This window comes from Aureobasidium pullulans, assembly GCF_000721785.1.
Source record: "Aureobasidium pullulans EXF-150 unplaced genomic scaffold scaffold_39, whole genome shotgun sequence".
Taxonomy (NCBI): domain Eukaryota; kingdom Fungi; phylum Ascomycota; class Dothideomycetes; order Dothideales; family Saccotheciaceae; genus Aureobasidium; species Aureobasidium pullulans.
Genome location: NW_021941059.1, coordinates 18,762 through 36,429, shown reverse-complemented (window position 1 = coordinate 36,429; position 17,668 = coordinate 18,762). Strand labels below are relative to the sequence as shown.

Here is a 17,668-nt window from a genome sequence, read left to right as displayed (position 1 = left end):
AAATTTCTTGAAAGTGCTCGTCTTTGGTCCGTTTGTATACTTGCCCTCATGATATTTCGAAGTCATTGCAAAGGCGAACAAAGCCTTTGATCGTTTCGACCTTTCCATAGTAGACATTGGAGAGGGCTAACGTCTTGTGCGGCGACGTCAAAGAGATCGAGTGTTGCAAGTCTGATAACTTGCGACACAGCTTAGATTGACGATGAGATGTTTTACGCTTGGTATTCCTGAATGCGAATTGAGCATTTCCAAAGGGCGTTTTCTGACACGGTCAACAACTGATAAGCCGATTCAAGGCGCGCGACGGAGTCAAAGATTTGGATAAGAGAAGGTGCGATTGACCGGAGAAAGGTGCAGCACGGACCCCGTGAATCCGTGGCGGGCCCAGTAAAAAAGTGCAGCAGCGAGCTCGGGGATGAGCAACTCAGCGTTCGGGGAATCCACCATATCGCGTGTGCCTTTTCCTTCTCTCTCGTCTTGTCTTCGGTCGTAGCTGCTCCTTGTTCGATTTCGTTCACCCGTTACATTCTTTCTCCTAGTCCATTCGCTCATACGCAGACGTCACAATGGTCAACATTCCCTCCCCCAAAGATGCCTCCAAGGACTACAAGAAGGAGTCTACCACGGCCAGAATCCTCGGTGCTGGTGCGCAAACACTCGTGGGCATGAAATAGGAATCCGCGATTGACATACGACAGGTTCCGCTGGCATCGCCGAGCTCGCCGTCTTCCACCCCGTCGACACCATCGCCAAACGTCTCATGAGCAACCAGGGCAAGATTGCCAATGTCGCTCAGTTCAGCTCCGTCATCTTCAAGGACAAGGCCACTGCTCCTCTCGGCACTCGTTTCTTCTCCCTCTTCCCTGGTCTCGGCTATGCCGCTGCCTACAAGGTCATGCAGCGCGTCTACAAGTACGGTGGTCAGCCCTTCATGCGTGACTACCTGGCCAAGAACCACGGCGACTTCTTCGACGGTACTTTCGGCAAGGGTAACGGCAAGGCCATTATGCACGCCACTGCTGGCAGGTAAGACTCGGCCGACCACTTGACGAGCCAGGCGTTTGACTAACATGACACAGTTTGATCGGTATCGGTGAAATCGTCATCCTCCCTCTCGACGTCCTCAAGATCAAGCGTCAAACGAACCCTGAGGCTTTCCGTGGCCGTGGTCTCTTCAAAATTATCGCAGACGAAGGCTTCGGTCTTTACAGAGGTTGGGGCTGGACTGCCGCCCGTAACGCTCCCGGTTCTTTCGCTGTGCGTATACCCCAACACTTTCTTGCAGAGAGCGATCAACTGACACACAACACAGCTTTTCGGTGGTAGCGCTGCTGCCAAGGAATACTTTTACAAGCTCTCCGACTACAACAGTGCCACCTGGTTCCAGAACTTCGTCGCATCCATTGCTGGTGCCTCTGCATCTCTCGTCGTCTCTGCTCCTCTCGATGTCGTCAAGACCCGTATCCAGAACCGCAACTTCGAGGCCAAGGAGTCTGGTTTCCGTATCATCTCCAACATGGCCAAACACGAGGGCATGACTTCCTTCTTCAAGGGTCTTACTCCCAAGCTCCTCATGACCGGCCCCAAGCTCGTTTTCAGTTTCTGGCTGGCTCAGACTCTTATCCCCGCCTTCAACAAGATGCTCTAGACGATTTGGTTGCCATGATGTGAGGGTTTATGCAAAGCGGAGAGCGATCTTTTAATAGCTGCATCGGCTGCAGGGGCAGTGCGATCGGGTGTATTTATGGGAATTTTGTAACGGCCAGCCAAATGCTTTGAATTGTAACATAGAAAAAGGACGGCGCATGATGGAAATGATACCTCTTCTCTACCTCTTCTTCATGATTTATTTCCAGGAAACTCCTTGAACAACAATGGCTCGGGAGTGGCCGCACGGGAGCGACAGGCGCTCGAAACTTTCGGTAGTCCCGGCGCGTGGTGACGGCGACCACAGCATCGGTAAAGACAAAGCACCAGCAAATCGCTAAAAACGCACCCAATCAATTAATCGAGCAATCTACAAGGCAGAACGTGATTAACGCCCTGCTGCAAGCGCGGGTTTCCAGCCTCGCACATATCTACAAGCTTGACGTCGCCTTTGTTTCTCCCACCAAAACGCTTTCGTTGTTGCACGCACACACCGCCGCCCTGACACTTTGCGCCGTTGCGGATAGTCGTTTCCTTGACACATAACGTTCATCCTCCGCAGGTTCGGCAGGCACGGTCAGGTCGACCCCGGATTGTTTATCGACCAAAGAATCACAGGCGCCACCAGCATTTCATCACAATGTCGCGCTCCCGTTCAGCTCATCGCAGCGACGATGGACTGGGCGCACCCAAGAACTCACAACAACATCGCCGCGCCAACAGCACCCCGGCTTGTAGCGATGATTTCCACGATGGGTAAGTTCGGTCGCACATTAATGTATCGATAAACAACTAAACAGATCAAGCTTCGTCAAGCGCCTGGTCGGCATCCTCGACAATCACGAGAAATTCATCAAGAACAACGCCGACTTCCTCAGCGAAATCTCATCTACCCTGCGCAGCCACACTTACTCTCGCCTACCGCGTGCTACCAGCGAGCCCGCTCTGAAGGTCCCCTCTACGCCCATCGTTCAGCCAGCAACGCCTGGAGACAGTGCTCTCGAATCGAGCCCCGAATTCATGCCACCTACTCCTCCCGACACTCCAACTGTCGAAATCTCGGATTGGTCCTTCATGCCGCCCAAGCCTAGCGAAGTCAAACACCAGTACGAGCAGCCCAAAGTTCCCAAGATCGTCATCAAAGACCACAGCTCTTCCACCATGACTACCATCAGCGCCCCTGTCTCGGCCATAATGGACCTTTCCATCTCTTCGAACCATGACACCAACACTGTGACTACATCTTCTCCCGCTGTCGAAAAGCCCAACACGCAAACCACCTCGATGATTCCCATCAACAGAAACTCGGTTGGTCTCTCGAACACAGCCTCGTCCCCATTCAGAAACATGTCAGTCGTCCACACCACTCCTGCCATGGCCACTACGGACTCCTCTTCGGCCAACTTGGTCAATCAACCCACTGCTTCGGAAGAGGACATTGTCCAGTGGTACATCTACCACGCCGACCGTGCAGCTAAGAGCTTGCGCTACGACTTGCGTGAGATTGACCTGAAGATGGACCGCTTTGTTCGCCGCATTAACGACCTGAACGCCCAGTGCGCGGCCCTTCAGGATCTTATGTCGACCAATGCATCGGCAGCCCTCAACCCCAACACCCAGCAGCACCGCCGTACTAGAAGTACTCCGGCTGTCCAGGGTAATGACTACTACACCCGTAAGGAGAAGGAGATCCGAGACGCCATCAAGGAGGCCTTTGAGAGTCTTCGTTCGACCCTCACCTTCTACCGCAAGCACCGTGTGGCCCCACTTGAGCTCGTCAATGCCAAAGCCGATGTCGCTATGCCTGGCTACTGGTCTTTGGATGCGTACGGCAAGCGTCGTGCTCTCTTCCACTTCTACAATCGCAACAAGGACATCTCCAAGCCTGGCGACCGCGCTCACTACCACGACGCCATGGCTCTGTTGGACGCTTGCACCGCCATGTCGCTCAACCAAGACTTTGTCGACAAGATTGACAGATGGGAGAGTCAGATCAGCGCCATGAAGAGTGAGTCGGGACCCGATACCGTCATCCCTTGAACGACAATGTTGCAGCCGACAGACATCATACCCCAGTCACAGCACCTGGCCCAGTCGGTCAGGGTTCTTTATTTGCGTCATTCTCAATTCTGATTTTTCTGTTGTGTTGCATTGCGTTGCGTACCTTGCATGGTATTGACGTCTGCATCCTCCCGTCATCAGGCTTTGTTCTTTGTTGTTTTGTTGGTCGATTTTTCTGATTTTGTTTTCTTCTGGTGTTCGCTTCTTCACGAGTTAATGATGCATGTTGCATGGCCGGCGCGCTTCCCAAAAGATACCCCTTTCTGTTTTCTTTGTTTACTGCCTGTTTCTCCGGGCACACTGCAGAGTCTTTTAGACTCTCATCGCACTGTAATTAGTTTCTTTTTGTTGTCAACACGAAGCGGAAAAGACAAGGCAGACGAAATTGCAAGATGTGCAAATGAGATACAAACCGTTAATTACCCTCTATATCATGTTCCACCTTTCCCCTAACACCGGAGTCTTGTTCGTGGATCATTGCTTTGTCTTCATCAACATGTCAATCGCCAATCCGTATGTCTCATCACGCTTAGATTCTTGGTAAGAACCAGGGGCTGCTCTCTTATCCCATGCATGTCCGCACTTGTCCATGCGCCTGAGCACCACGCCCTCTCCATGCTTTTTCTCGACACGCTTGGCCAGACGCTCGGTCTCCAGACATAGTGAATCACGCCCGCAGGTAATGAACAAGGAGTTCTCAGGGTAGTTTTCTACGGGTCCAAGAGCAGGCGAAACACGAGGGTCGGCCTTGTCGGGATCGAATCGCAGATACGAGGCGTCGAACAGACGTGCCATCTGGGCAGTTATACCACCACCTCTGCCATCGTCCTCTGGAGCCACCTTCTCTTCTGGGTCCATGGAGAGGTCTGTGGGTGGATAAAAGGCCAGCAATGTGTTGAAAGTATCCTTTGGGAAAGTAGATGCGGCTGCCACACATGCCATATTTGCACCAGCGCTGAAACCAGAGATTGCGATTTGAGAGGTTGAGTAGACGTCAGGTTGTTTGAGAGCCCAGTTTACGACATCTTCTGCATCATTGTGGCAGGCTGGCCAGGGGTATTCGGGTGCAAGACTGTATTGGATATCCAAGACCGAGTAAGGTGTTGAAGTCGTGACCTTACGGCAGAAGAAGTCGTCGGAGCCATGGAGAGGGAAGACGAAACCGCTACCGTGGAAGTTGATCAGAAGTGGTGATGGGATGCCAGGTGTGAATGAGGTTGACTTGTAGTAGTGTGCTTTGATGCTACGGCCGGTCCTTGATGGAATCTGCAGGATGGAGTCGGGTGAGGCCTTTGGCATGCCACCTCTCCAGACTTGAAAACGGGCAAAGCTGACCAACGCCTTTAAGCGAAGATACCTGAAGAGGTTCTTCAGGGCGAGCCACATGATGATGATGTTGTTGATGATGCGATGTTGGAGGCAGAAGGAAAACAACTCGCATTTTTCAAGACAGGAGATGTCGAGTTACTTGCCCTGGCCCGGAAGCCGTCGGCGCCGAGATGGCACCTCCAACTGCCGCCGTATCAGAAATGATCATGAAGAGAGGCGCGGACGATAGATGAGGACAAGCCGGCCGACGGGCGAGCGAGATGGCTCGATCGGGAGAAGCGACTTGAAACTTGCGCGCGCGGAGACGAACCCGCCCCACTTGGCACCAAGAATGATTTGTGTCAGGGTTCAAAGGCTTGATATGTCAACATGGTCAAGGATCCGCATAACGAATGAATCATGATATGTAGGTCGCCGTGATGTGTCAACCGGTAGGACTTACTCACGAGATTGTGTATCCTCAAGAAACCTGGATAGGGAAGGGATGATGGGGATGGTCACGATGACGATATGACGTTTTGTGTTTTGTTGATCGGCTTTCCACCTGGACTCCATCCAGAACTGTTCGAGAACACAACTCAATCACATACCACACCTATTTCTATCTATTTGACTCTAAACTACATCGATAATCATGAGTACCGGTGGTCAATCGTACGGCAAGTTGGTGCGCCTCCGCGCTCTCAACCCCTCACAACTCCCCGCCCATCCCGACCTTGAATCGATTCAACTTGCTGCTTCAGCATTGCCGCCTCTAGAGACCTTCATTACCGATGTCTTGAATGAAGCCTCGACTTTCATGACAGATTACCTGCCTCAGAACTTTGCCATCAAGGAACGATCAAAGACTTCTCCTCCGGCAAAGGCTACCATCCAACTACTGGCTCATGAGATATCTGCTCAGCACCTCGGTCCCAATGCACAGGATGAGGCATGGTTCGCACGTACAAGTCTTCACGAAAACAAGAAGGAGCCTGGAACTGCAAATTGGAACGAATTCGAAGCCGGTCTTCTTGATGACCACAGTTTGCATGAATCACAGTACACGCCGGATGTCTTCGACGCACACAAGGTTCTGTCTTGGGATTCGAAATTGGCCGAGAAGCAAGCAAAGGTCGGTAACTGGGAGAAGGTTGGCATGAGCAGTAAGTCTTGGTCTTTCCTGTGCAAAACGAAAGTAGCTAACTCCAGTCACTTCGTAGTCTTCGAGATGGCTCACCATATTCCACCTCCGCTGGACAACCGCGCCTTCCCGGTGCTTGTTGTCACGGCACGCTCTGCTGGCACTGATCATCCGTCTTTCCTGGTTGTCCAAATTCCTGTGGATATCACCAAGCTCGACAAGGCACTGTATTCAACGCACAAGAACAAGCAGGCAGGTGACAATTCTGAGAAGAAGAAGCCTGTCACCCTCGGCCAGTATGTCAGTATTGAGCGTTGCGCCATGGTTGAGAACTTCGATGTCAAGTGGCAGATGGCAACCGCTTCTGATGCAAAGGGTAATCTGCCAATGTGGGCTCAGAAGATGGGCATTCCTAGTGCTATCATCAAGGATGTCGGTCTCTTCATTGACTGGAATGCAAAGAGGAGATGATCAATTGTCGAGCGATGCATTATCTGTTTTCTGTCGATACCCCCTGAGTTAGTCCTTGCGAGCACCTAAGCGATCTCGATATAGTGTCGTTATTCATTCGATCTACAGATACTTCTGCTCACGTTTATTTCATCGAATGGGATGTGTGGTGTAACAAGTCTTTCGTGTATCAAAGCCAATCTACAGCTTGTGCTTCTTCTCACCTGAAGCAATCTTTCTAAACTGCTCCTGAGGCACACCGCTAACGAATCTATCCAACCCACCAAACACCTCAGCTACACCCTGAGCATCCAGCAAATCCCTCTCGGGTCTCCTAATCAACTTCTTGATACCCAAAAGACTCTCCGGGATCAAGTGCTTGCCCAACCTATCATCAACCTCCCTCAACACCAATTCCAAAAACTTGTCATCCTCACCGGGCTTGACATCCATAACCCCATTAACATAACCCACACTAACCAATTCCTCACAGGTGATCCTCTTACTCATAATCAAAGCCTCATTGGCCTTTGAAATGCCCAACCTCGACACAAAAGCCCTGCTGGAACCTCCCTCCGCCACCAATCCCAAACTGCTGAATGGAGTCAGGATGAACGTGTGAGGAGCCGCGTATACGAAATCGGCGAACCCGGTCAACGCTGCTGATAGTCCTACCGCGGGGCCGTTCAAAGCGGCGATGAGGATTTTGGGGTGGGTGTAGAAGGCGTGTGTTATGTGTAGATTTTGGGCCACGAAGCCTTGGAGGTAGTGACGTTGGATATCCGTGCCTTGTGGAGGTGATTTTGAAATAGAGACATCTGCACCGCTGTGATGTTGTTAGTTCCTGATTTTCATGCTATGCAAATGCCAAAAAAAAAAAAGAATGCGGCTGGCTGGGAGGGAAGGAAGGGAAAAGACTTACGCGGAAAAGTAACGTCCTTTTCCCGTCAAGATTGTGATGAAAATGTCGTCGCGGGCGGCGACTTCCTTCATCAATTTGGCGAGGCGGAAGTAGTGGTCTCCATTCAGTGCATTGAGTTTCTTGGGAAGGTTGAGGGAGATGATTGCGGTGTGACCGCGAGTCTCGAGTGTGACTTCTTGTTCGACTGTAGACATGATTTGATGCTTTTGCTTGTGCTTACACTTCCCACTGACCAGTGGTGATTTGTGTGGTAAGATTGGAGAGGGGCCTGGAGAAGAGATATCGTGGTTATGGAGCTGGATTGCTTTACCTAGGCAATTCTGGGTTGAAGACGTTGAAACCTTTGGGAGTGTGGGGTACCGAGGTTCGTTGCGGCACGTAGTTCGAAGGGTCCTCCACTGGGGTTCGGAGAGGTACTGCCGAAACCCTGATGCTTGTCATGTTGGTGTTGCTCGAGTCCTGGAGAATACCAGGAAAGGGTAAAGGCAGCAAGAGTAGGCTTCTATTATATAGCGACTTCCGAGACAACTGAGACGCGGAAAGTATGCTCATGTAGTTGCAAGGTAAATGCCATCTTGAAAGTGGATTTGTCGCTGTCAAAAGCAGGATATCAAGGTCGTCTGCATTCCAGAACTCAATGTTTGTGATTTTGGAGCTCAATTCACTTTTTGATAGCCCAGACTCAACCCCATGATGAAGATACACTCTCGGTAGTTGTCGCCAGTGACTCTTTGACCTACCATGCTCTCGTGGAGTATACAAATCCTGTAAGAGTGCGGTGACAGGGTGAGGGTGCTGACGAACCAGAAAAAGCATCTAAAGCTGGATTGCTATGACGAAACCGCAAAGACAGCACGCTACGTGGTAGCAGCAACCTGCTAACCAAAATGCAGAAATGAGTAACACGAATTGCTGTCAAATAATCTGACAAGAATCAAGGGACAAGAACACCCCAAAGCATGTGACAAAAGCCACCCCAAAAACAGCAGAGCTTGCGATTAGGAAAAGAAAGAAGCCGAGGAGCTCCGAGTCCCCCCAAGCTACGTCAGCAACCAGCGCAACCGACTTCTGAAATGCAAGGGCTCATGAGGCTTCCAAGAAGCCGTGGATATAAACCCCCATCATCATTCATATCTTTTGTACGAGTATATCGATATCAATATTCCCAAATGGCAACGGCAAGATTCACGACATTCGAGGGGACGCACAAGACGGACGACGGCGTCGAGTTGTATACCAAAACGTGGAAGGTGTCGGGGGATGCAGCCAAGGCACGCATGCTGTTTGTACATGGCTTCAGTGATCACTGCAACAACTACCCGGTGTTCTTCGAGCATCTCGCCAACCAGGGTATTGATGTATACGCCTTTGATCAGAGGTATGATCTCTACCCCTGACCTTACTCCCATCATTCACCTCCCTTCTTCTCTTCATCTAGCTGACACTTCAATCATCCAGAGGATGGGGTCGCTCAGTCACCAAGAAACACGACCGCGGTCTCACAGGTCCCACCACCCGCGTCCTCGCCGACATAACCAGCATGCTCCACACCCTCCTCCCCACCCCCGTCCCCCTCTTCGTCATGGGCCACAGCATGGGCGGCGCCGAAATCCTCCACTACGCCTCCACGGGTCCCTCGGAAATCCTCTCCCAAATCCGCGGCTTCATCTCCAGCGCTCCCCTCATCGCTCTCCACCCTTCCACCCGCCCTTTCCGCGCTACAGTCCTCGCGGGCCGTCTCGCTGGTCGCGTACTCCCTAAATTCCAACTGGTGCAGAAACTAGAGCCGAAATGGTTGAGCAGAGATCCAGAGCAGAATAAGCTGTGGGAGCAAGATGAATTGTGTCATGACACCGGCACTTTGGAAGGGTTGGCGGGAATGTTGGACAGAGGAATACAACTCGAGAGCTTCAAAGTGATGCCCAGAGATTCAGCGGGAGAAGGGGGCAAGATAAGATTATTGGCTTTGCATGGAACTGGCGATCACGTTAATGATTTTGCTGCTACAAAGGCGTATGTGGAGAAGAGTGAGTTGAGTGATAAAGAGTTGAGGACGTACGATGGTTGGTATCATAACAGTAAGTCGCTGATTTCCTCCTTCTGTTTTCGAGAACTTGTGTCTGGGATGGATGAGATGCTGACGGGTGATTGATAGTGCATGCTGAACCGGGTGACGACAAGCTCATGTTCGCCAATCATGTCTCTGAATGGATCCTGTCAAGGCTGGGACCTGAAGATCAAAAGTCGAAGCTTTGATGATGCACATCGACCGACTATACGACTACGTGTAATGCCAATATACGGATGGGATATGTTTGGAGGGGAATATTGTCTGGACATAATCACTGTCCAACAGCAGAAGGATGTCGTTCAAGAGCAGAAGGATGCTGTTCAAGAGCAGAAAGTCACTGTTTGAGAGAGTAGAGACGAGAGGATCTCGAATAAGAGAGAAGAGTGTGTTTCTGTTTATGAGCAGACAAGTCTATATATATATATAATATCTTTCGGTAGTAGTAATTGCATTGGGGTATCATTCGCAGCAAAATTCATCTTGTTTTTTCTTTGTTCCCTTTTTTCGTATTGTGTCCGAAAAATTGCAAGAAAACGCCAATGTTTCCGTTTCTATAATGTTCCCAACCATTTCTATGTGTGAATGCAGTCATATCGAACCGTTTATGCGCAGCGAGGAAAAAAAAATAGAAAATCCAAATGCATGGCCTCGAAGCTCGCGAATTTCCGCGAGTCAGACCGTTTGCGCTGAGACATGAAATCTCGGCCTTCTGCCCGTCTATTGCGGACACGAGTCAAGACCAGCTCTCGACTCAAGGGCTTGCTCCAAACTGTCGCAGATTGTTTTGGTCTTGCTCTGTGTCGTACGAGACGAAGACGCGCACACCGCTGTGATGTGAATTATGATCTCCAAGTTTAGCACTCGTCTGCTAACAATGTCTCCATTCGGTAATCCCCAAGCTCAGGGGTTGTGATCGAATCCAGACTGGCCTCCTAGACCAGAGTATGCGTTGCGAGAGTTTTGGTATGCAGCCTGCAATTGTGCCGGCGTTTGCATTCCAGAGTATGTTGGTGCAGATGTCATCATAGGGAAACCGTTGCTTGTAGGTCCAGGAAGCTTGAAGTCGTCGGGGTAGGCTGATTGGAAAAGCTGAGGGCCAACGGGTTGAGGTGGTGGGCTGCCTCCGAAGGGTGTCGAGTCACCGCTAGCAGGGTTGCTGCTGTCGTAAATCTCATCAATTCTACCGCGACCGCCAGGCATCTGGACCATGCTGAAGCCTGGTGTGGGCATCTGAGGTAGGGTATCGTTGATCTTGGAAAGGAGCAAGGGCAGGTAGCGTTGTTGGCCACCACGAAGAGTCGATATGAGGGAGAGGAACTGGTTGAGGTAATCGCGAGGACCGTATTCGAAGGTGTGTTGCTCGAAAGGTACGCAAGACATGACATCGGTCAAGGTGCATGCGACATCGAAGAGCTTCTCGACAAGCCCAATGCCGTGAACTTCCATGGCAGCTTGGGAGAAGCCACTTGTTGCCGCAATCAAGTCTCTTGAAATTTCAATGGGGTACTTGAAGCTCATGGCACTGTCTGCGGCGGCTGATGACAGATATCCGTGACTGATGGACAGCTGCCACACCATTGTTCGGAGCCATTGTTGAGATGTTCTCAAATCGACAGCCTGGCTTTCGGTGCTGTGGAGGTATGCCGGGAGTGCTTCTGAAAGCTGGTTTTGCAATCTTGCTAGCCACTCGGTCGAGCAACCAACACGAGCCTTGTTCCAGAGTCCAACGAATGTGTCGTCGAAGGGCTTGAAGAGTGTGACGAGGTGGATGAACCCACTGAGCTCGACTGTTTCTGCCGGATCGTCGTTGAGAGTAGGGAGGTTGATGGTGGCGTGCAGGGTCAGGGGGCGGTGGCGTTGGATGGCATATGCTCTGGCATCGTCGCGTTAGTGCTGATTTCATACCCTGTTGATCGACCAACTCACCTTTCGGTAATGAACAGAAGCCAGTACAGCCTTCTGCGTCTCGAGCTCTCAATAAGATCGCCTTGGCTGTAGTGGTTCTCGTCTTGCATGCCCATGATCTGAGCTAACGTTGTTGCCTCGCGAAGGTGGAACCATGCGGTGTTGTGCTTGTCCAAACAGAAATGTGCGCCGAAGAAGAAGAACGATGTAATGACGGACCAGATCCCAGGGCTCTCAATGTAGTCGTATCCCTTGCGAACACGAATGGCTTCATCCAAGAGTGTCATACCCAAGTTGAGATGGGCATTCGGTGCCTCGGCGTCCGGTACGATGCCAGCTGGGAGCTTGGTGTTTGGTTGGATGAGCATGTACGAGCAGAGAGAGACGACCAGACAGTAGGCTTCAACCGAGTTCTCCATCTTTCCTATCGTCTCGCCAACCTTCTGGCGGTGTAAGATGGGCTGCGTTGGGTACATGTTTGCGAAGAAGTAATCGACACATGACGTGATGAGCTCCATGGAAAGCAAGTCCGGTGTCCTTGAGAAGGCATTGGCGTATTGTGAAGCCTCGAATCCCAAACCATGTCTAGCACGAGCTGCCAATTGCGACTGCCTTTGTGTTTCGCGGAGCTCAGAGATGACCTTTGCTCTGCTACCCTTGGGACCCTTCTTTTGTGGAATGGCATTGTATGTGCAGGTCAGGCCAGCTGCCGTGCAGTTCTTGCAAGGTCGAGTACCATCACCAATGCATTTGACCTTTCTCTTGTGGCAACAATCGCATGCGCGCTTGACAGTAGACGTGGCGGGACCGGTCGAGTCAGGCATCATCAATGGCATCAAACCTCGCCAAATATAAAATGTGATGAAAGTAGGCCCGTTGGTTGGTGACGAAGTGGTGTAGGTGTTTAGGCAGGAGGCTGAATGGCAAGAATAGGTAGAGAAAATTAGAAGAGAAAACGAAACGTTTAGACACGAAGAGAGCTGAGTCAATAATATCTAACAACGAGCTCTTGCGATCGGTCGGCGGCGCAAAGTTGAGTTGAGAAGCGGGAACCGTTGCCGCGAGTAGCGTCGACGCCGTCAAAGCCTAGAGTCCCACTTTCTCCAAGTAGAGCAAATGTCCCAATAAACGGAACTACGAAAGACCACTTACCAATCCAAGTATTGCCAGTGCCAATAAAACCTACAAGCGATCTGGGGTGATATACTGCGTGCACATGGCGTGAAAGTATTCGCGCATACGAAGACCTACATGACCAAACTCCGCACATAGCGTGCACGCCGCATGCGACGAACGTTTACGTGCACCCTGTCGGCAAGGGTGAAACGCCAAAAATGACACACATGAGACTCTCTGCCGGACCCGGTGATGGCGTGTGTTGAGAATCGCATCTTGAACCTTGCAGAGTCGCAAGGTTCGTCTGCAGCCACGCACGGACGCTCGTCAGCGATGCAAGACTTTCACGCCAATCAAAACCTCCACGGAAAGCAGAATGTTGCCGGCCGTTGCACCATGGGGGTTTGGCTGACGCATCGAAGCTGTAAAGAAGAAGCAGAACAAAAACTCTTTTCTTCGGTGCATCTGAGCCGACACGCCTGTGGTCAAAAATTCGTCCCAAGTCCATGATCGGTATTCCCGCCGGCCGTAAGGCTGATGAAGCCACAAATTTCGCTCTGCCAAGTAACGAGTCGGCCCGAGACATTTGTTGTTGACCCGTTGGGTGCGTTCGGTGAAGTGATCTGAAAATAGGGAGGTCCGTTGCGTGGGCACCAGGCCCTAAGCCGTCAGAAGGCGACAGCAGAACGATCCCCATCGCCGCTGTTGGTGGCCCAACAAGTTGAATGTGTTTGCCAAATCGCGAAGGCGTGGTTCAGCAGGATGTTGCCCTTGTCCGATCTGGGCAGCGAATGGGCTGACTGAGAACCGCCTTGTCGTGACTTGGTTGGACTTCGCCAACAAATCCGCTCATCCTGAACAGTGCTTCTGCCTTGTGCTGCTAGATCCACAGTTGTCCGGTGGAAGGGGTTGTCCGTTCGGCTGTTGGCTGTTGGTGTTTTCGCAGGCTTTCATCTTGTGCAAGTCGCTTTGGGGCTTTGGAGCCCAAATGCTCAGGTCTGGGGGCACACGACCATTTGTACCCTTCGTCGACTCTTTGCCCTCGCGAAGAAGGCCCGTTTTTGACCAGACTCGACAGTAAATACCCCGAGGCTAACATTTTACCCACGAATTTTTCCGTGGCCCTTCTCCGGAGGATTGGTTCTCGTGTGGGTGTGTTGTGGGGTTCCCACGTTTGATGGTGCATCTGGGTCTCCGGCAACGAGTTTACCACATGCTTCAAAGCATAGTCACCGTTGCAACAACAACTTTGACACAATTGAGATTTGACATGAGCATACGCTTTGAAGCTGTGACTTGATCTTTGCGTGTATACAACCCAGCGTAGGTTGCTCGACTCCTACGCTGCTCATAGCATGGCACCGTTGGCCGGATAAAAAGAAACAGTGCTTCCCCAGCACTATCCGCAATCAGACCAGACATTACCAATAATAACACAAAATTTGGTCATGAGAACTCCATTTGACGGGGTTCCAGCAACCCGTCCCCAGACTCCAGTGCCGGCAGCAACAGCCGCTGTCGTCAGAAGGTACGGGAGAGCATTGACAATCCCGCGACGGGTGTCAACCGTGAATGGTCTCCGGTCGCTGGGAGTATGGTAGATCGCGATGCTCTCTTTCGCTCCAAAGAGTAGATGGAGTGTTGGCTCTGAATCCTCAAAAGGCCTTGAAAATGGGCGATCACGAGTCTTGTGGGACGACAACACGGCCGCCGTCAACGATTAACAGTTCGTCAATGCGCTTTTTGAGATCGTCACCACAGCATTCGACCCTCTTCCAGGTTACTATCCTCCCAGAGTTCATGTCGACATCCCAGACTCTGACTCGCCGATGGAAGCCTCCGTATCCGGCGTAACCGCCAAAGCCACTGCCGCCTGCGTAGCACATCCATGGGCCGACGTTTTCACTCTTGGCGGCGTCCTTGGATTGAGGAGTGAGAGCGCAATAGTCGTTGACATGATCGTGGCCACAGCCTACAGAAACGACGCCTTGGTCCTTGAGTGCTTTGTAGAAGCCAGAGTTGAATCCTGGTGCAGTACTTGGCTCTCGCCATGCACCACCCGCGACGACATTGCCTTGCATGGCAAACTCTGGCAAAGGTATATGAACAAAAGCCATGTCGAGATGTATATGAGTGTATTTGGCATGCTGTGCCTTGAGACCCTGCGCAGTCTCGGTGAACCATTGTATCTGGTTGGGCTTGACCCAATCGTAGCCCCTGTACGTCGCCTCATCAGGACTATAACTATGTGAGTCGAGGAAGTATAAAGTGATGGCGGAGTTTTGAGAAGGCGCCTGGGCTAAAACCTCGACATAATAGTTGCCCACTCCGTCAATGTTCTCTGGGCCAGGCTTGGACAGAGAGTAAGGCAAAGTAGAAAGCAGAGACATTTGAGCCTCGCGAGAAAGACGAGAGGCCTTTGGTCCTTCGTCATCATGATTGCCGAAGATGGCGGCGTACGGTATTGAACGTGAGATGAGTAGGTCGGCAAACTTGAAGATGGCGCTCTGGGCGTCCGGAGCAGTGTCACCATTGACCTGGTCACCGCCCAGCACTACCAGATCAGGGGCCTCTTCATCAAGAATTCGCTCAACAAACTCGAGAGTGCGAGGATCGGCTTCGCAGTTTCCTTTGATGTCACCGTTTGCATCAATGGCATCTCTGCAGGCGCCAGTGCCAGTACTCAGATGGAGGTCACTGAGCTGCAGAATTTTGAACTTGCCATCTTTACGGATCCTCGGAACGACGTCTTTTTTATCGGCCTTGAGAGGACCGTGACGAATGGTTATACGAGCGGCTTGGATGCGGGAAGAAGCATCGAGGAGTAAGGGAGTTTGTGTGACAGACCAGCCGGGGCGTGGGTCTACGGCATCGGCGCCGAACAAGACGTCAACGGCAGTGACGGCTCTGTTGCTGTCAGACTCCTTCTTCTTGCTGCTCCTCAAAAGCCAGATGTTGGCAGGACGAGATTCCCAGCGCTCCTGCTGCTGGCCCTTCTCGCCCACGCCAGGGTCCAGACGGCCGATGCGCAGACCAACGACGACCTTGTCATCATCGGTGAGTTCTTCCTCCTTCTTGCGTTGCACATGGAGGTAGGCCGAGGAGATCCAGCCACTATGCAGATATAGGTCCTTCTCAATGCGATGCCACAGCGTGGGGTCGAGACGACATGACGATAAGGGGTTGATGGACGAGCAGGTGGTCAGGGTGACGTCGGTGACGACCAAGCCGGGATGGTGCAGGAAGTTTGCGGTATGGATGGACTGCGGGAGCAGGCGGTAGCGCGTGTCGACGAGGAAGACAAAGAGCAGCGCCGTGACCAGCAGGGCGCCGAGCTGGCTGATGGTGCGGACCTGCGACGCCTGTCAGTCTTCGTTTGTTTCCATCTGTGCACCTCGGGACATCACCGACAATGCGACGGGTCATGACTGGCGGCTTCCAGGCATTGCGACCGCACAAGGACTACTGTGCAATGCTGTTCATCTTGGAAGAAGCAACTTTGGCATCAACTGACAGCTTCCTTTCCCCACACTGTCCACCCGCGGATGATCGACACACTCTATTTTCCCGTATTCTCGTATCCGTACAAAGCAAATCTTCTCTGTTACTGAAGCCTCCGATGTTTGCTCTATGCAATGTCTCATCAACCATAAATCAATCTGTGACATAAACATAACACAATTGCTTAGTCTTCGTGTTGAGCATTGTGTCATTGTCCAGTCCTAGAGCACTATGCGTCTGACTGCAGCCCCCCTACGCCAAATTTGTGGCCAACGCAGGACTCTAGCCACTTTTGTAGAGCGTGACATTGTCCTACTTCGTCAAAAGCTAAATCAAGACAACTTCATCTTGACAAAACCCCTCAATCCAGCCAACAGAATATCAACTCATAAAGGAGACATCTCACACTCCGACATTATTGGCAAGAGTCCTAGAGATCTGGTCACCTCTTCTGCCGGCCACGATTACAGAGTCCACAATGTCACCCTTGCCGAGTATGTGAGCTTGACTAGAAGACTTGTAACTCCTGTGAGTATCTCCTTAGTGTGCCTTCTCTGTACGCAGCACTGATTGTATCCAGATCTATCCAGCCGACGCCAATCTCATTGTGAGCCTTCTGGATCTTCACCCCTCCGCTGCCCACGAGGCCGGGAAGCTAGAGATCCTGGAAGCTGGTACCGGCCACGGAGCTCTGACTCTACACTTGAGTAGAGCCATCCATGCCGCCAACTCTCAGAAACCTAAGCCGTTGCCGTCGCCAGCACCAGACAGTGTAGGAGGCGAACCCGCCACCGAAGACAGCAGCGGTAGTGGGCAGACAGAGAGCGATGATGCTTTGACTGCTTGGAAAGCCTCCCGAAAGGCCGTTATCCATACCATTGACATCTCGCCAAAGTATTCCAAACATGCGGCCAAGGTTGTCGCTGGCTTCCGTCATGGGCTTTATGCCGATAACGTCGACTTTCATGTTGGAGATGCCAGCGGATGGATCAAATCTGAGCACGAACGCCGCAACTCAGACCAACCTTTCCTGACGCACGCCTTCTTGGACCTACCAGCCACCCACGACCATCTCTCAGCTGTGGCATCGGCTCTCAAGAATGATGGAACACTCATCATCTTCAACCCTTCTATCACCCAGATCGTAGACTGCGTACAGAAGATCAAGCAACAGGACATTCCATTGTTCCTGGATCAAACTTTGGAGCTCGGAAACAATGGAACGAGCGGCGGCAAACCATGGGACTTGCGAGCTGTGAAACCTCGTGCTGCACCTAAGGTTCAATCCGGGGAAGAAAGCTCTGATTGTGTACAGTCTTCTGGATCTGAAGAGCCGGAGAAGCAGGACCAGAACATCACTAGGGATCCCGCGCAGACTCTCACGGAAGCAAAACCTGAGGAACCAAACTGGACTTTCGTTTGCAGACCCAAGGTTGGAGAAAGAATCATCGGTGGTGGATTCCTGGGTGTCTTCCGGAAGATGAACAATTCTGCCCGCCCATGAGCATGTTCCTGGGCATACATCAACAGACCGTGCACAAGC

At 51.7% G+C, this 17,668-nt stretch overlaps 9 protein-coding genes across 9 annotated transcripts; 5 read left to right on the top strand and 4 right to left on the bottom strand.

Annotated features, from left to right (window-relative positions):
• Nucleotides 1-432: 432 nt before the first annotated feature.
• On the top strand, nt 433-1,824 carry M438DRAFT_307144 (mitochondrial carrier protein). The gene is made up of 4 exons (XM_029902288.1): nt 433-645; nt 699-1,026; nt 1,080-1,257; nt 1,313-1,824. The coding sequence occupies exons 1-4, from the start codon at nt 567-569 to the stop codon at nt 1,646-1,648; spliced, it is 921 nt and encodes a 306-aa protein (XP_029755081.1). The 5' UTR covers nt 433-566; the 3' UTR covers nt 1,649-1,824.
• An 843-nt stretch (nt 1,825-2,667) lies between these two features.
• Nucleotides 2,668-3,687, top strand: M438DRAFT_378554 (uncharacterized protein; the record flags this gene model as incomplete). The annotated part of the gene is made up of 1 exon (XM_029908828.1): nt 2,668-3,687. The coding sequence occupies one exon, from the start codon at nt 2,668-2,670 to the stop codon at nt 3,685-3,687; it is 1,020 nt and encodes a 339-aa protein (XP_029755080.1).
• Nucleotides 3,688-3,935: 248 nt separating this feature from the next.
• On the bottom strand, nt 3,936-5,343 carry M438DRAFT_155648 (putative esterase/lipase). Its single transcript, XM_029899006.1, has one exon. It carries the CDS (start codon nt 5,092-5,094, stop codon nt 4,183-4,185), a length of 912 nt encoding a protein of 303 aa, XP_029755079.1. The 5' UTR covers nt 5,095-5,343; the 3' UTR covers nt 3,936-4,182.
• A 269-nt stretch (nt 5,344-5,612) lies between these two features.
• Nucleotides 5,613-6,812, top strand: M438DRAFT_307136 (uncharacterized protein). Its single transcript, XM_029902287.1, has 2 exons — nt 5,613-6,182; nt 6,240-6,812. The coding sequence occupies exons 1-2, from the start codon at nt 5,672-5,674 to the stop codon at nt 6,629-6,631; spliced, it is 903 nt and encodes a 300-aa protein (XP_029755078.1). The 5' UTR covers nt 5,613-5,671; the 3' UTR covers nt 6,632-6,812.
• M438DRAFT_409877 (ClpP/crotonase) lies at nt 6,773-7,818 on the bottom strand. The gene is made up of 2 exons (XM_029910047.1): nt 7,533-7,818; nt 6,773-7,436 (listed from the first exon to the last, which is right to left on the bottom strand). Exons 1-2 carry the CDS (start codon nt 7,724-7,726, stop codon nt 6,812-6,814), a joined length of 819 nt encoding a protein of 272 aa, XP_029755077.1. The 5' UTR covers nt 7,727-7,818; the 3' UTR covers nt 6,773-6,811.
• Nucleotides 7,819-8,701: 883 nt separating this feature from the next.
• M438DRAFT_340214 (alpha/beta-hydrolase) lies at nt 8,702-9,788 on the top strand (the record flags this gene model as incomplete). Its single annotated transcript, XM_029904297.1, has 3 exons — nt 8,702-8,910; nt 8,991-9,610; nt 9,688-9,788. 3 exons carry the CDS (start codon nt 8,702-8,704, stop codon nt 9,786-9,788), a joined length of 930 nt encoding a protein of 309 aa, XP_029755076.1.
• Nucleotides 9,789-10,469: 681 nt separating this feature from the next.
• On the bottom strand, nt 10,470-12,702 carry M438DRAFT_155623 (uncharacterized protein). The gene is made up of 3 exons (XM_029899005.1): nt 12,661-12,702; nt 11,530-12,424; nt 10,470-11,476 (listed from the first exon to the last, which is right to left on the bottom strand). The coding sequence occupies exons 2-3, from the start codon at nt 12,342-12,344 to the stop codon at nt 10,504-10,506; spliced, it is 1,788 nt and encodes a 595-aa protein (XP_029755075.1). The 5' UTR covers nt 12,345-12,424; nt 12,661-12,702; the 3' UTR covers nt 10,470-10,503.
• A 1,188-nt stretch (nt 12,703-13,890) lies between these two features.
• M438DRAFT_350079 (Metallo-dependent phosphatase) lies at nt 13,891-16,098 on the bottom strand. The gene is made up of 2 exons (XM_029906546.1): nt 16,036-16,098; nt 13,891-15,977 (listed from the first exon to the last, which is right to left on the bottom strand). The coding sequence occupies exons 1-2, from the start codon at nt 16,048-16,050 to the stop codon at nt 14,304-14,306; spliced, it is 1,689 nt and encodes a 562-aa protein (XP_029755074.1). The 5' UTR covers nt 16,051-16,098; the 3' UTR covers nt 13,891-14,303.
• Nucleotides 16,099-16,356: 258 nt separating this feature from the next.
• Nucleotides 16,357-17,629, top strand: M438DRAFT_340211 (adenine-N(1)--methyltransferas-like protein; the record flags this gene model as incomplete). The annotated part of the gene is made up of 2 exons (XM_029904296.1): nt 16,357-16,653; nt 16,706-17,629. The coding sequence occupies 2 exons, from the start codon at nt 16,357-16,359 to the stop codon at nt 17,627-17,629; spliced, it is 1,221 nt and encodes a 406-aa protein (XP_029755073.1).
• Between the last annotated feature and the right edge of the window lie 39 nt (nt 17,630-17,668).